Here is a 13291-nt window from a genome sequence, read left to right as displayed (position 1 = left end):
GCCTTTTTCTTCTCTCCTTCTCTATCTAGCAGAGCTCCCACAGGACTGAGAGAGGGTTTTTTTGTTGGGGGGGGGGCATGTGTATTAAAGATTTGGGTATTTTTGGTTCTGGTGAAACAAAAGAAGATGTTTTAAATAATGAATATTGCACAAAGTGTTTGCAGTATCGGGCATGGGGCTGTTTCAGCATTTACATTCACTCCCATAAATGACTCCTGCTACATGATATCAATAGGAACTCAGTGTGAGCGGTGTTTGGAAAATAGACGCTGCACACGCTGCTGTAGCCACATTAAAGAGCAGCAGAGAACTAAAGGGCCCCTGTGGAGGAACTGTAAGGCATCCTGCATGGCTCTGCAGCTCTGGGCCTTGGACCAGAGCATTCACTAATGCACAGTAGCTGCTTGTGATTCTGATAACAAGCTAAGTTTTCTGGGTCGTGTGGGTATGTTTTCTCTTAAACATAACAGCAAAATAAAGTAGTGACACGATATCCGCTTTTTTAGAAGAGGGAAGAATTTTAGATGGTGCTTTCTGAGTTTTTGTCCACTGGGAAAATGAACACAGAAAAATGTGCTTGACGTAGTGGAGCATTAGGGTGAAGTGACGAGAGACCTTTTACGGGAATGGTAAGATTTTGATTTTTGTGGAAAGTAAACTGTGAGAAACTAAACAATACAGCTGAATGAGACACCCCCCCTCCCCCCCCTCCAATTAACCACCCTAAGCATTCAGGACAAAAGCATTCAGGACAAATTTGTGCAGATTTTGTGCAGAAGTCCAAAACAATGATTAGTTGTATAATCATACTCCTGTATGATTGATCTGTTTTTAAAGATTCTATAATAAGATTAAATGTATGTGTGTATTTTTTTTCCTGTCCCAGGAGGAGAAGACGTTCCAGCAGCAGTTCGTCTCACAGTTCATCTCGCAGGAGGAGGAGTCGAAGCGCAGAGAGAGACAAAGGGAGGAGCCACCGTTCACACAGGTCACGCAGCCGGGACAGGAGGTAGCACCATCGTGGACATTATTCATTCTGCTCATTCTGCACACTCCCTCAAACTGCTGTATTATTTCCAGTCACTTGAAGTTTCCTAGCAGGATTTTAAAGTCAGATTGTCTAAGTTTTAGTCACGCTTGGAGAAAAGGAGCGAGAGAGACGGTACCCACATCATTTTAAAAGTTGGTTTGGGGGTGGGGGGGGAAGCTTGGAAAGGTTAAGGGTGTTTGTATTACAAATCAGTGCAAGGAATGCCATTGCAGATTTTTCTTATTACAGAAAAATACATTTTTTTGAAAGTTTATTGTAGTCTAAACAACACATCATTTCGTATTTATGTCTTATGTCATCAGATGGAAGCACATGGAAACTTATGTTTTAGGTCTGAATTACTGTATTGCGTGTGCATCTAGTTGTGTCTCAGTTTGCTCCGACTATCCATCTTACTGCATGAGTATTAATGAGACCGTGACACGCAGAGACAGCAGGTCACATGCAGCACCACTCCAGTCTGCCTGCCAAACCCTTTTCTGGAAGCACCTCTCCTTTCACTCATTAGCACCATTAAACCGTCATTAGCGGTACATACTTTGTTGAATTATGATTATTAATGTTGTCGCTCCTTTTAAAAAAAAAAAAAAAAAAAGTGGAACAAAGTTATTGACGTGACAAATGTGTACACGGCTGCACCACACTATGCACACACTCACAGTCCCGTGTCCCTTTCAGAAACATAAAGAGAAAGTCTCTGTGTGTGGTGGTCCATGTCATTACCATAGCTAATCTGGTGCTAATGAACCAGTAAACTGTGCTGTTTTTAAATCCCTTTCTCACACACACACACACAAATGCATAAATACATGCACAGACGCACATTTGAAGAAAAGGTTGTCATAATATATGCGCAAGCAAGGCCCTTTGTTTACTTGTGTATGGCTGCGGGGGAGAGCATAGATCATTTTAATCACAAAGGAAAAAGTGTTTTAATATCTTGATTACAGAGGTGTCAGGATGAAGGGATGATGCAACAGGGATGTTCTGACACGTGTGGTTGATTGCGCCATGAAAAGGCACCACACTTCAACTCTCCGATGTAATGCTCACAGGCTTTTGGAATAAGCGAATTTCGGTGTTTGACTGCGCGCTGAGGCCATTTATTGGGAGAATTCAGCCAAACATTTTTCACACATTCTCTCGCTGCTCTCTGCGGTACAGTGGCAGTCACTCACAGCACCACTGGTGATTAAAACATCAGTTGAAAATGGTGTGGTGCGAGATGAAAGGTGGAAGGGATTTGGGAGATTTAGAACTACAGTCGATGACATCGGTGTTTACAAACGCTGCAGTGTGATTAGGAGGGTTGCGTTGTGTAATCGGCTTAGCGGTAAGCGAGGAGCAGGTGGGCTGGGCTGGTGTTGGTGGGAGCGCGTGGTGGGGCGTTATGAGGTTGAGGCGGTGTTGGAGGTGGGGATGTGCAAAATGATGGCATTGATGATTAAATTTATGCAGTTAAGTGATGGCAGCTACAATTTGTGTCTGCAGAAGTTGACACGGGCACATGTGCTCCTGTGTTAGCGTTCGAAGAATCCAGTGGCAGTTTTCTTGTGTAATAAATGGGACAAGAGCAGAAGTGATGAGATGATTGATTGGCAAAAAATAGTAATTTCATTTTTTGTTTTAAATCTTTTATCAACCACACAATTTAAGAATGAATCTAGAGCATAATATTTAATTTAATTTAATTGGCAGCAAAGCTAAATGGTAGTTGAGCAGTTGTGGAGAAATGAGACTATTCTTTCGTCTGTATTTATCAGAAGTGCTGCATCTGCGCTGTGCATGTCTTTGGTGGGACACTGCATATTTTACAGCAGCTGGGGGTTGTGAAATGAAAGCAGGTTGATGTGTGCACAGGTGCCCTGACTGCTATTAGTCAGTGCTGTGTGTGTGTGCGTGGGGATGAGGCTGCCTGAGCTCCCTGAGAGGCTGGCTGATGGATCAGAGGAGGATTGCATGGACAGGAGCTCATGATTGATACGCAGATAGGATATGAGGTGCTGCCTGCCAACCCCCTCACCCCCCACCCTGGCCACACCAACCTGGCACCTCCTTCAGCATGTGAAGCAGAGGAGTAAGAAGATACAGAGAGCACTGACTGGAGGAGAAGATGGAGAGAGGGGTTCAGAAGTTAGAAGGGAATGAAAAAGTTTGGAGAGAATAGGCTGAGTTTCTCCAGGCGAGGGATAGAGCAGAGAAGATCCTAAAACAGGGGGAGGAATAAAGTGGAAAGACAAAAGTGAGCCCCAGTGTAGAGAAGAGATAGACTTGAGAGGGATATTATTCAGAAGAAATAAGAATAATAATGTCTGCATTGGAATATTGCTGGGGAGAAGATTAGGACCATAGTGGGCCATCGTGGGTTGAAGTGAAGGAATTTTATTACCTCCTTTTCAATCCCCTTTGTATAAATAAAAAATAAAGAGATACATGAAATAAGAATAACGCTCTATCGTGTGTTTACCATCTATCGTTGCTCCCTTCTTCTCTCCTCTCTTTTACACTCTTTTTTTTTTTTTTTTTTCCTGCCCTCAATCAGAGAAGGGCCAGGTCCCCCAGAGGCAGTCAATCTAGCCCTGAAATGTAAAACAGACAAGAGGAGCAGATTACCTATTTGCCATTAATGTTTATTCTCTTTGATGTGAGCAGGCATATCAGGCTCTGTGGGTGTGTGTCGTGCCTTCCTGTGAGCACGCTGTCAAGTGAACATGTGTGAGACTGATTGAGAGAATGCATGTATGTGCAGATTTGCGTGAATATGTGGGGGAGTGTCACGGCCTAGTCCACTGGGGGAGAGCAGAGTGGAGCATGGCAGCAGCAGAGTAGAGTGATCTGATGCATACCCAGTCCAACAAAGGCGACACGGCCTATCATCACAGTCGGATCACAGGAACGTCTTTAGGTGAGCTCAACGGAGCATCGGTGTGCTCCGCTTTCATGGGCGGCCACAGCAGGGGTTAAATGTGTGTGGCGCAGTCAGTCATTCTGTCAGCCTTTCATTCACAACAGTTAGCTTTAGAGGGCCGTTGGAAGATGAGGAGGAATGTCTCATGCGTCAAATCCACCACTTGACCCATCAAAAGGAAGCTGAGCATTTCGGGTAATGTTAGCTATTCACACGTAGGTGAGCATATACTGGAGGGCACACGGTAACGCTTACATTTTCCCCATTAATATTTCAGGGTGTGTTGAGCTAGCAGCGCAGAGTGCTAGCGTCAGGGTTTAGCCCTGCTAGCACAGAGTGACTTCATCACTGCTGTCATAATTATATGGTGAGTGAGACCTCTAATTAGCAGTCATTTTCCTAGTAGTAGCGAAATATATAAACACACCATCCAAAGTGCTATGCTACGCTGACCAGAGTTAGGATTGTCTCAGACTCTCACACATGTCAAGATGAGTTCCAAACTGGTGCTTGCTTAAAGCAGGAAAATGACTCCAAATCTAAAGTCTATCCATTTTTTTCAGCTTATTCAGTTCAGGGCAGTCATGAGGGTTGGAGCTTAACCTAGCTCTTATAGGGCACAGTTTGCCAGTCTGTTGAAATCATTCATACTCACTTTCACACCTATGGCCAGTTTGGAATGACTAATAAATTGAACATGCATATCTTTGGCAACACAGGGGTGCAATGGTTACAACGGTCACTTCACAGCAAGAAGGTTCCTGCTTTGAACCCCATCTAGATTCTGTCATGTGAGAGGTGCATGTTCTCCTGTGCCTATGTGGTTTCTTGGCTGGTACTCCAGCTTCCTTTCACACTCTAAAGACCTGCACGTTAAATTGATCATGCTTGTAAAATAATAAAAGAACTGAAAGTTTATAGGATAACTGAATGCATTGTTAAATGCACCTTGTAGTATAAAGTGCTTCGATTGGTCAGTAAAACTAGATTGGAGCACCTTAGAGGTGTAGGTGGATTTTAATCTCCACCACCTTTGGATAGTATTTCAGCTATTAGTAAATGAATAAGTGCATTTTAAACTTGCTGAAGATGGAAATAATAATCAGTAATTGTACAGAGTTTGTTTTCATATCTATGGGTTGTATTGATTTTTTTAAAGTAAGCCTCGAGTGTTCCTGTTAAAAGGAGTACTCAGAAAGAAACTGAACTACTTTTGCATGTCCAGGCTCGGTTGCAACAGCAAAAGCTTTTCATTTTGGAGCAATAAGAATGGGGATCGATAATGAAACGGGTTAAAATATCAAAACGCTGACCTATTCAGGTCTGTAGTAGACGAGATTCAGGATGCTGGAACAAGTCAAATCGATGGCTACACTCAGATTAATTTAAGATTGTGGGAGTATTAGATTGATGATTTCCAAATTGCTTTCTTTGTGTTTGTAAATATCACAGACAGCGGTACGATTGGAACCTCATTGTGGAACTTCTCCAGCAAGACTGGAAGAACTAGGTTATTTGGATGTTACAGACCATAACATGAGCTCTGTTTTCTGCACAGGAGATCACAGAAGCACTCCAGGCGTGTGCACGTGTACGTGCAAAGGTTGAGCGATGGCCTGGTATTTATTTCACTCAGCAATTTTCTCCCGTATAAGATGAGGTGTCGTACATCTGCTAGATAGCTTTTTCTGCCTTGCACTGACATGGAGTGTGTACAAGGTCATCCAGGCAGCTTGGAACAGGGAGCGCCGAGGTGAGGAGCGGAAGGGAGGAGTGGATGGTGGGGCAGCTGAGTGCAAGTAGACAGAAGAGGGAGGAGGAAAATCAGCAACTTTATTGTGGGGAAGCTGAAGTGAAGCCTCCCAGCTTTCATTGCACCTGGATCAGCAATTCCCCTGTCAGATGGCGGGGTGGGAATTTTTCTCTGCGTTTTTTTCTGACATATATTTTTATTTGCACAGTTTAGAGTGTGTCTGTGAGCGAGAAGTAGCAGGTGGTTTTGGGTGTCGCTAGCTTCATGAGGGAAACAAGCCCGAGTGTGTTTTGAGGAAATGACATGTGAAATGTGATTTCCTCAAAAACACACTGACATTTTGCTTTTATAAGTTGGCCATAAGGGCTGAATTGTGTTGCTGATGGATACAAAATAAAATGAGGAAGACTGCTAACAATCCTTAAATCCTTTTTCTTCTTCAAGGTATAGAATCTCACTTGTGTTCTCCCAGTGTTGTAGTGGGTCTTATACTGGAATTTAAGAGCAGGCTCCTGGCTGTTTTTCCATCCATCTGTCTGTTATCCCATTGACTCTCAACATCTTTTCTTCTCCCCTTTCCTCAGGATGACATTTAGCCCTTTTTTCCTTCTTCCCCTATTACCGGACTTGCAAAGTGTTGATTTAAACTGAAAGATGACCTGGTTTAGTTCAGCTACGTCTTCTCTACTCCATAAAAATCAACATGCTTCCAGTCGTGAGATCTGAACGCGTTTGTTGTTGTGTTTCTCTCTTTTCCCCCCTCTCTCTGTCTTACTCTCTTTCTGTGTTGTCTTTTTTATTTATCTGCTGTAAAGGCCAGTCAAGCGCTGCTCGGCTTTGTTGTCAGAAACCTTTATTTACCAAAGGGAGGAATAAGTGACTGACACAGACAGCCTCTTTCATCCCCGCTTCGCCGCAAGCAGTGTTCCCCTCTACTGCCAGAGGAAACCCCCCTCCTACCCACCCTCCCCTTCACTTCTGCCAAGCCACCCCCCTCTCCATCGCACCCCTCCATCCTGCAGGCTCACAACACACTAGCCCACTCCCCTGGGTAGAAACCTAGCTGTAGTCTGCACTTGTGCACACGCACAAAAATTCGATGGTCCTAAACAAAGACGAGTTTAACATCACAGACGGCACAGACTGGTCCGTTTACTCATATTATCTGTCTGCTAAACAAATGGGTAGTAATGACGCATAAAGCTTGTTACATTGTAGCGGCGGTTGGAAAATGTAGTTTAAAAAAACATTTTTTTTTTATGTCAGTTCATAGAGGGTAAAGAGGAATATCTCGGTCGCCTAATCATTATGTCAGAAATCATTTGAACACATTGATCTGGGTTCAAAGCAGAAAGTTACTTCAAAATTAGAAAAGAACATTCACACTCATTCTCATTATCATTAGTATGGTTGTAAAATGAGGAAATTCTGTATTTCCCTAAAACTCAAATCATCACATAGGAAGGCATTATTAATACACTTGGACTAACTGCCTGTTTAACCACTAGTACCTATCCAGATTTTCAATATAAAACACACCAACTGTTGTCCCTAATCACTACGAACATGCAAAATTTGAATGGTTTATTTGGGAAAATAAAATATCTTTTTATCTTAGCTGTGACGTTATTAGCTTTTAGTATGGTTTTTTTTTTTTTTTTTAAATTGACAGTATTTTGGTCCTAATAATCAGTTTTCTCTGAAGGTCACTCAACACATTTGTTTTGAAGCAGCTAAAACTAAGTAAAAGTCCATCCATTAATTTTGTTCAGGTGACCTGTTCACGTGTACCCAGCCTTGTACCCAGCCTTCACCCTATCCCAGCTGTCATAGGGTGAAGGCTGGGTACACGTGAACAGGTCACCTGTTTATTGCAGTCAAACCTTTCACCATTCCAGCCATTTGCATTCACACCTACAGCCCAGTTAGCATTGCCAATTAACCTAGCCCCATGCATGTCTTTGGACTGTTGGAGGAAGCCAGAATACCTGGAGAGAACACACACACAAGCACAACATGCAGATTCCACACAGAGGCCTGAGCCGGCCAGTGGATTTGAACCAAGGACCTTCTTGCTGGGAAGCAGCGGTGATGCCCAGGAGCAGAAGTTATAAACACAAATTAACATTTTATGTTAATATATATATACTGGAGACATAAAACATACAGTAAATCAATATAATTTGTGCCGAGCAACATCATATTTGAGGATGAGTGATACAAGTACCCAAAATAACTGTATTAATAGCATTGCAGTTTAAAATCTTCAAGTTTATAGTCTTGTCTTAAAAAAGTAAATGCAAAATGATAAAATGAGGATACAGTTTCAAGATCATACCTGTGATAATTGAGAAGGTTTTGTATTGTTTCGCAGCTCTGCCAGTGAAAGTCTTCAGGGTTAATTAGGTATCATAGACACCAGCCTAAAGTTAATTTCTGTTTGTATACCAAAGACACGATTTAGTTCTTTGATGACTGAAACTCAGTAGAAGTATGTCATTTCCAGTGTTATTTTTTTGGGTAGAGTAACAGATTCGCTGTTTTCCAAATAAAACCACTGAAATGCCAAACACTAATAACATGCAATCAGCCCTCATTGTGTTCACTTTATGACAGTGAAAAGCCTCATCCGTCTGGCCAGACCGAGAGAAAGACGGAGACAGAAACGCTTTTAGCTCTGGCATAGGAAAATGAACACCAAATGTATCTCTCTCGCTCTCCTTCCTGCTTTTTCTCTGTCTCTCTCTCCTATTTAAGCTTCTTGAAGTTCTTCCAAATTGGGTTTTAAATGCCAATTAGGAGGTTGAATGTAGTAAAATAAAAGCAAATGCAGGCAGGATGGCCTCACCTTCTGGCTGGTTAGGCTTCAGAGAGAGCTGAGCCGGACCTTTGGCTCCCAGCGAGGCTTTGAGAGAAATATCCTGCCTAATGAACACATTAATTAGAACCATAACTATTTATAAGATGATAATTAGAAACGAAGGGAGGTAAACTGGGCTTTTCCTGCAATTAATGGAGGATTAATTACGGGAGCTAATGAAGTGGATTTTTGAAACGCGTGGAGGTGAAGTACAGAGATGTGCAGCTCGCTTTGTGATCACTGGCATAATTATTTTCTCCAGCACCAAAGCGTTTGAGGCCCTGGTCCTCGCCGGCTCAGGCCGGCTAATAAGCATCATTGCATCGTTATATATGCACTTAAAAAGACTTGCCACTGAAATGACTGTCTAATTATTTCTAATTGGCAGGCCCTGTGTGTTGTCATTGAGCTGTTTGGAGCCGCAGCGGAGCTCTGGGTCTAATAACGCTCTGGGCGGAGAAGGAGGGTAGAGCGAGCTAGAGATGCATTGCTAGAGAGCGAGAGAGCAAAGAGAAGAGGGGCGCTCTACCGGTTGTCTTCTTTTCATAGTCAGACCTGCACATTGCCCTCCTGTGTCCCTCGCCCAGCAGGACAGCAGGTCCTAGAACGATGGCCGACACACTCGGAGGTCACCTTGCCAAGCAGTCGATTAGCAAAGTTTTATTTCATCCCTGCTTATTTTCCCCCCCTTTTAATTAACAGCTTCTGCTCTTAATTTATGCACACATAAACGCCACCGTCTGTCCACAGTTCTTCTTTTCACTCTTAAACATACTACACACACACACACAGGGAGGGAGGGTGGACGGGAGGTATGTTTATGTGCTCTGTGTGTGTGTGTGTGTGTGAGATTCACTGGCCAGGTTTTGAGCCAGTCCATGGAGACCTGAGCTCAGAGAGCATGCATGGACAAACCTCAGTCAGCCGTGTTTACCTTGTACTCTCGTTGTGTGCCTACTCTGGCCATATGGACACTTGAACTTGGAGGATGCATATGTAAACACATATAGTTTCAAGTTTGCTGGCATGGCCCTGTTTATACTATAATGATTTTTTAACATTATTAAATGCATCCAAATTTTTTACAACAGACTTTTGTTTTCATTATTGGGCCACTGATTTCCATTTACGCTGTGCGTAAGAGTGCAAGTCTTAAAGGGGTGTTTGAGTGATGGCCTAGGATTATGTGTGTGAGCACCTCACTTAACTTGTCCTCAGCAGAGTCATGTGCATTGTCTTGCCAAAAAACCCTTCTTCCCCCACCGCCCTCACCCCCGTCCCCAACCCGGACAACTTGAGAGCAAATTGCCAGCTAATGGATCGACTGCCTGCACTTGTCAGTTCTCTTTGGACAAGCAAAGCAACCGCACACACACGCACGTGGTTTCACTCACACATTTGGTAATTTATTTGTGGAAAAAGAGAAGAAAAATGAGAGAGAATGGCAGAGAAATGAAACGAGGATCATGTGCGCCTTGACTGAAACCTTGACAATCTTTTTAAAAGTAATGAAACACTTTCTCAGCATGCGCATGAGGTTTTCTATTTGAAATTTGTCTTCCTTTTTTTTTTTTTTTTTTTTGCTCTATGTATCCATTTGGGTTTTGGCACAGTCGAGGACATGAGGAGGAAGTGGAGATAGATGGATCAGCCAAAGGATACGTGGCCAACTGTCGTGTGATTGGTTGAACAAAGGAGCAGAGCGTTTCTGTGACTGGTTGAACAGAGAACTTGACGTTGGGATTTTGGCATTAAATAAAAGCCGGGAAATGTAATTATTCTAAATGCAGTCAACGGTTTTGTTGGAGTGGAAGTTGGGCAGATTTCTCTATAAACTCGGTGGGATATTGACACTAAAAGAGGGATAACAAAGTGTGGCACTGCAGATGTGTAAAGAATGACATTCATGCCATCACAGTAACTTGCAAACTTTTTTTTTAAAACGTGAATTCTAATATCTTTATTATCTTTACATTTAAATAACATAAAATGTAAAGATATGAAATGGCCTCAAACAGTGAAATTCCCTTAGGGATAAAAGCCATATACCCAGCATGCCGCATGTATAAAAAATTGAGTTATGGTATACAGTACACTAAACTAAATTTTCACCAGAGCTGGTCTATATGTTTGTATATTTTTCTGCTCAATGTTTACGAAACTGGAGCGTCTCGGGTTCTCGAGTCATAAAGTTCTGTGTTTGTGTTTGTCTGTGAGCAGTAAAGAGGGGAAAAAATCATACTTCTCCTACTTCTAGTTCAATGCACAGGACATGTAGATTATGTGAAGTGACAGAATTGGGGGGTTTTTTTCCTCGAAGGGTACGAGTGTTTTCTCTTTCTATTCACTTCTTGATCTCTCTTCCAGTGTTTCTCTCCTCTCCTTGTTCAATCTCGACAGCGGTTTATAAAAAAAAGATTTTTAGAAACTTCTTTATGAGACAAGTCTCTGTTCTGTTAGAAGACAACTTTATGTTATTCCACCGAAGAGGCGAAACTAATAGTTCCATGTTTTTTACAGGGCACTGTTCCAGTTGTGTCTTGGGTGTTTAATTAAGTGTAGTTTCCCTTTAGTAGTGGAATGTGTGTCTGCTTTCTGTCGGCCCGTTCCTCTGTGCCTTTTACAGTCCACCCACATGGTTTGTCTCAGCGTTTATGATTTTTCTTATACCGGAGTTGTGAGGTTCCTAAATCACTTAAGCACACGGGGCCGAGCAGTCCACATTTAAACAATAAAAGGCTGTTATGCTAAGGGCCCTCAGATCTCCTACCACTTCATAAATACATGCGTATAAAAGGCAGAAAAATACATCTTCCCTGACCAGAGAGAGAGGGAGAGTGAGCGTCTGAGAGCACACCTGCTAATTGGAGCCAGCTTGATGTGAAGTACGGCTGTCTGCTCCGTCTTCTCCCAATTTCTTTTTCATTCTTCCTCGTTTTTTTTTTTTTTGTTTTTTTTTTAAAAACCCTGATTGTTCTTGACTTTCCAACTTTTTAAAAAATCGTTTCCCCTCTTTTCCCTCCTTAACCTCCTGCTGTCCTTCACCTTTTGCTCCTCGTCTAGCCTGTGCTCCATGTCCTTTCTCCTCTTCTTTGTTTGTCCTTCTACTTTTCTGTCCCTCCTTACCGATGGGGACGGCGACATCCAAAACAACTCTGATTCAGCGTAGCTAATTGTCCCGAGCCGTGATGGATTTGGAAAGAGGGGGAGAAAAAAGTGGGTTTCAATTGCGTGAGTGGCTGTGAGCGAGTTGGCGAGTTAGCACCTAGTCTGAGCGTGACCTCTACTTGACCTTGTGTCAGAGCGAGTGGCTGGGCCAGCCCCAGCTCCAGCTGCTAATGGGTGTCATGTCAAGCTGCGGCTGCAAGGAGGTCAAAGGTTGCGAGTGCACACCAGACGGCCAAGTTTAGGATTGCGACGTAGAGGCTGAGTGACACTGCGCATATGTGCCAGTGAAGACGGTGGGTAATCAACACACAAGCACCCAGCAGCACATGGGCATAGAAACATGCGTGCACGCACATGGAAACTGTATCTTGCTGCAGAAAGTCATCTTTTCCCTCATCGTTGGCTGGCCGTTTAGGTTCATATAGATCTGAGGGATCTTTGAAGGCCTTTGAACTCTGCTAAATGACTTGACCTTGTGGCTTGTGGCTGTAGCCGTGTGTGTGTGTGTGTGTGTGTGTGTTTGGGTGTGTATGGGAGATAGTGAGTGGGTGGCCTGCATGGGGTCTCATTTCTGTTTCACAGCGTAGCAGGGCATTGCAGACGTTTGTGTTGACGACTGCCAAATTAAAAGCAAACTGAAGATTATGACAAATCTAAACTTTGCTTTTATGAAGCAGAGCGGAATGAAGAAAAAACATTTCTGCGAATCTTTCATGCTCCGTCTTTGCTGTGTTAATTGTGCTCACAATCAGCTACTTTGCAGCGATTCCTTGTGTGCTAGTGTGTGTGTATGTATATTTATGTTTCTGTGTGGGTGTGCACAGTGGATGACTGAATCCGTCTGAGTGTGTGCGTCTGTGCGTGTACTGTGAACCGAGGGAACAGATATTGTGGCTGCTTGGAAGGAGGAAGCAGCTTGGGAAATGATTTCAACAGCTCTCATAATTAGAGGAATATCATAAATTAAACTTGTGTCTGCCGTTGCGTTTGAAGAGCACTCAAAAGTAATAAATTCTGGATGGTTAACATATTTGCATTCCATTCAGCAGGCAGCGTCGGGCAGGAACAGCTGTTTTCCACGTCTTTTGGCAGCAGGAAATGCACATTGCTCACTCAAGGTGCTTTTAGACACATTGAAATTGCATAAAAAAAAAGAAAAGTGACTTTTAACTTGAACATGAAGCTGCTGCTGTGTGCTCTGTCACTGGAAATAACTCGGCGGGGAACAGTGCATTAATGAAGTTCTTCAAATATGGATCGTCTCGCTTTCAATAGGCCTGTTTCTTTTTCAATCTGTCTATTGCTCGGAAAAGTCGACTAGCGAGCTTTTTTCTACTTTGTGTGTGTGTGTGTGTGTGTGTGTGTGTGTGTGGCTGTAGAGTACTTAAATCCAGTGCTTTACCGTTAACTTAATAGGTTAAATTTTTCCCATTTTCTAGTCAAATACATTTTTCAGGCAATGCAATAATACTCTGTTTTTATTGTAATAGTTGAGGTTTCCAAAATCGTCTTTCTGTGGTGTTTAAAAATGACTTACAAGTTATTACAATA

At 42.8% G+C, this 13291-nt stretch overlaps 1 protein-coding gene across 1 annotated transcript in view; it reads left to right on the top strand.

Moving 5' to 3' along the window:
* Positions 1-13291, top strand: part of rsrc1 (arginine/serine-rich coiled-coil 1) — a 121020-nt gene that overhangs the window by 3867 nt on the left and 103862 nt on the right. The window contains exon 3 of the mRNA XM_063493407.1: positions 887-1009. Coding sequence (XP_063349477.1) covers positions 887-1009 — 123 coding nt within the window. The remainder of the gene's footprint in view (positions 1-886; positions 1010-13291) is intronic.

Source organism: Pelmatolapia mariae, linkage group LG14 (genome assembly GCF_036321145.2).
Source record: "Pelmatolapia mariae isolate MD_Pm_ZW linkage group LG14, Pm_UMD_F_2, whole genome shotgun sequence".
In the NCBI taxonomy this organism is placed as follows: domain Eukaryota; kingdom Metazoa; phylum Chordata; class Actinopteri; order Cichliformes; family Cichlidae; genus Pelmatolapia; species Pelmatolapia mariae.
Note: the sequence above shows the minus strand (reverse complement) of the source record. Positions and strands in the feature narration are given on the sequence as shown.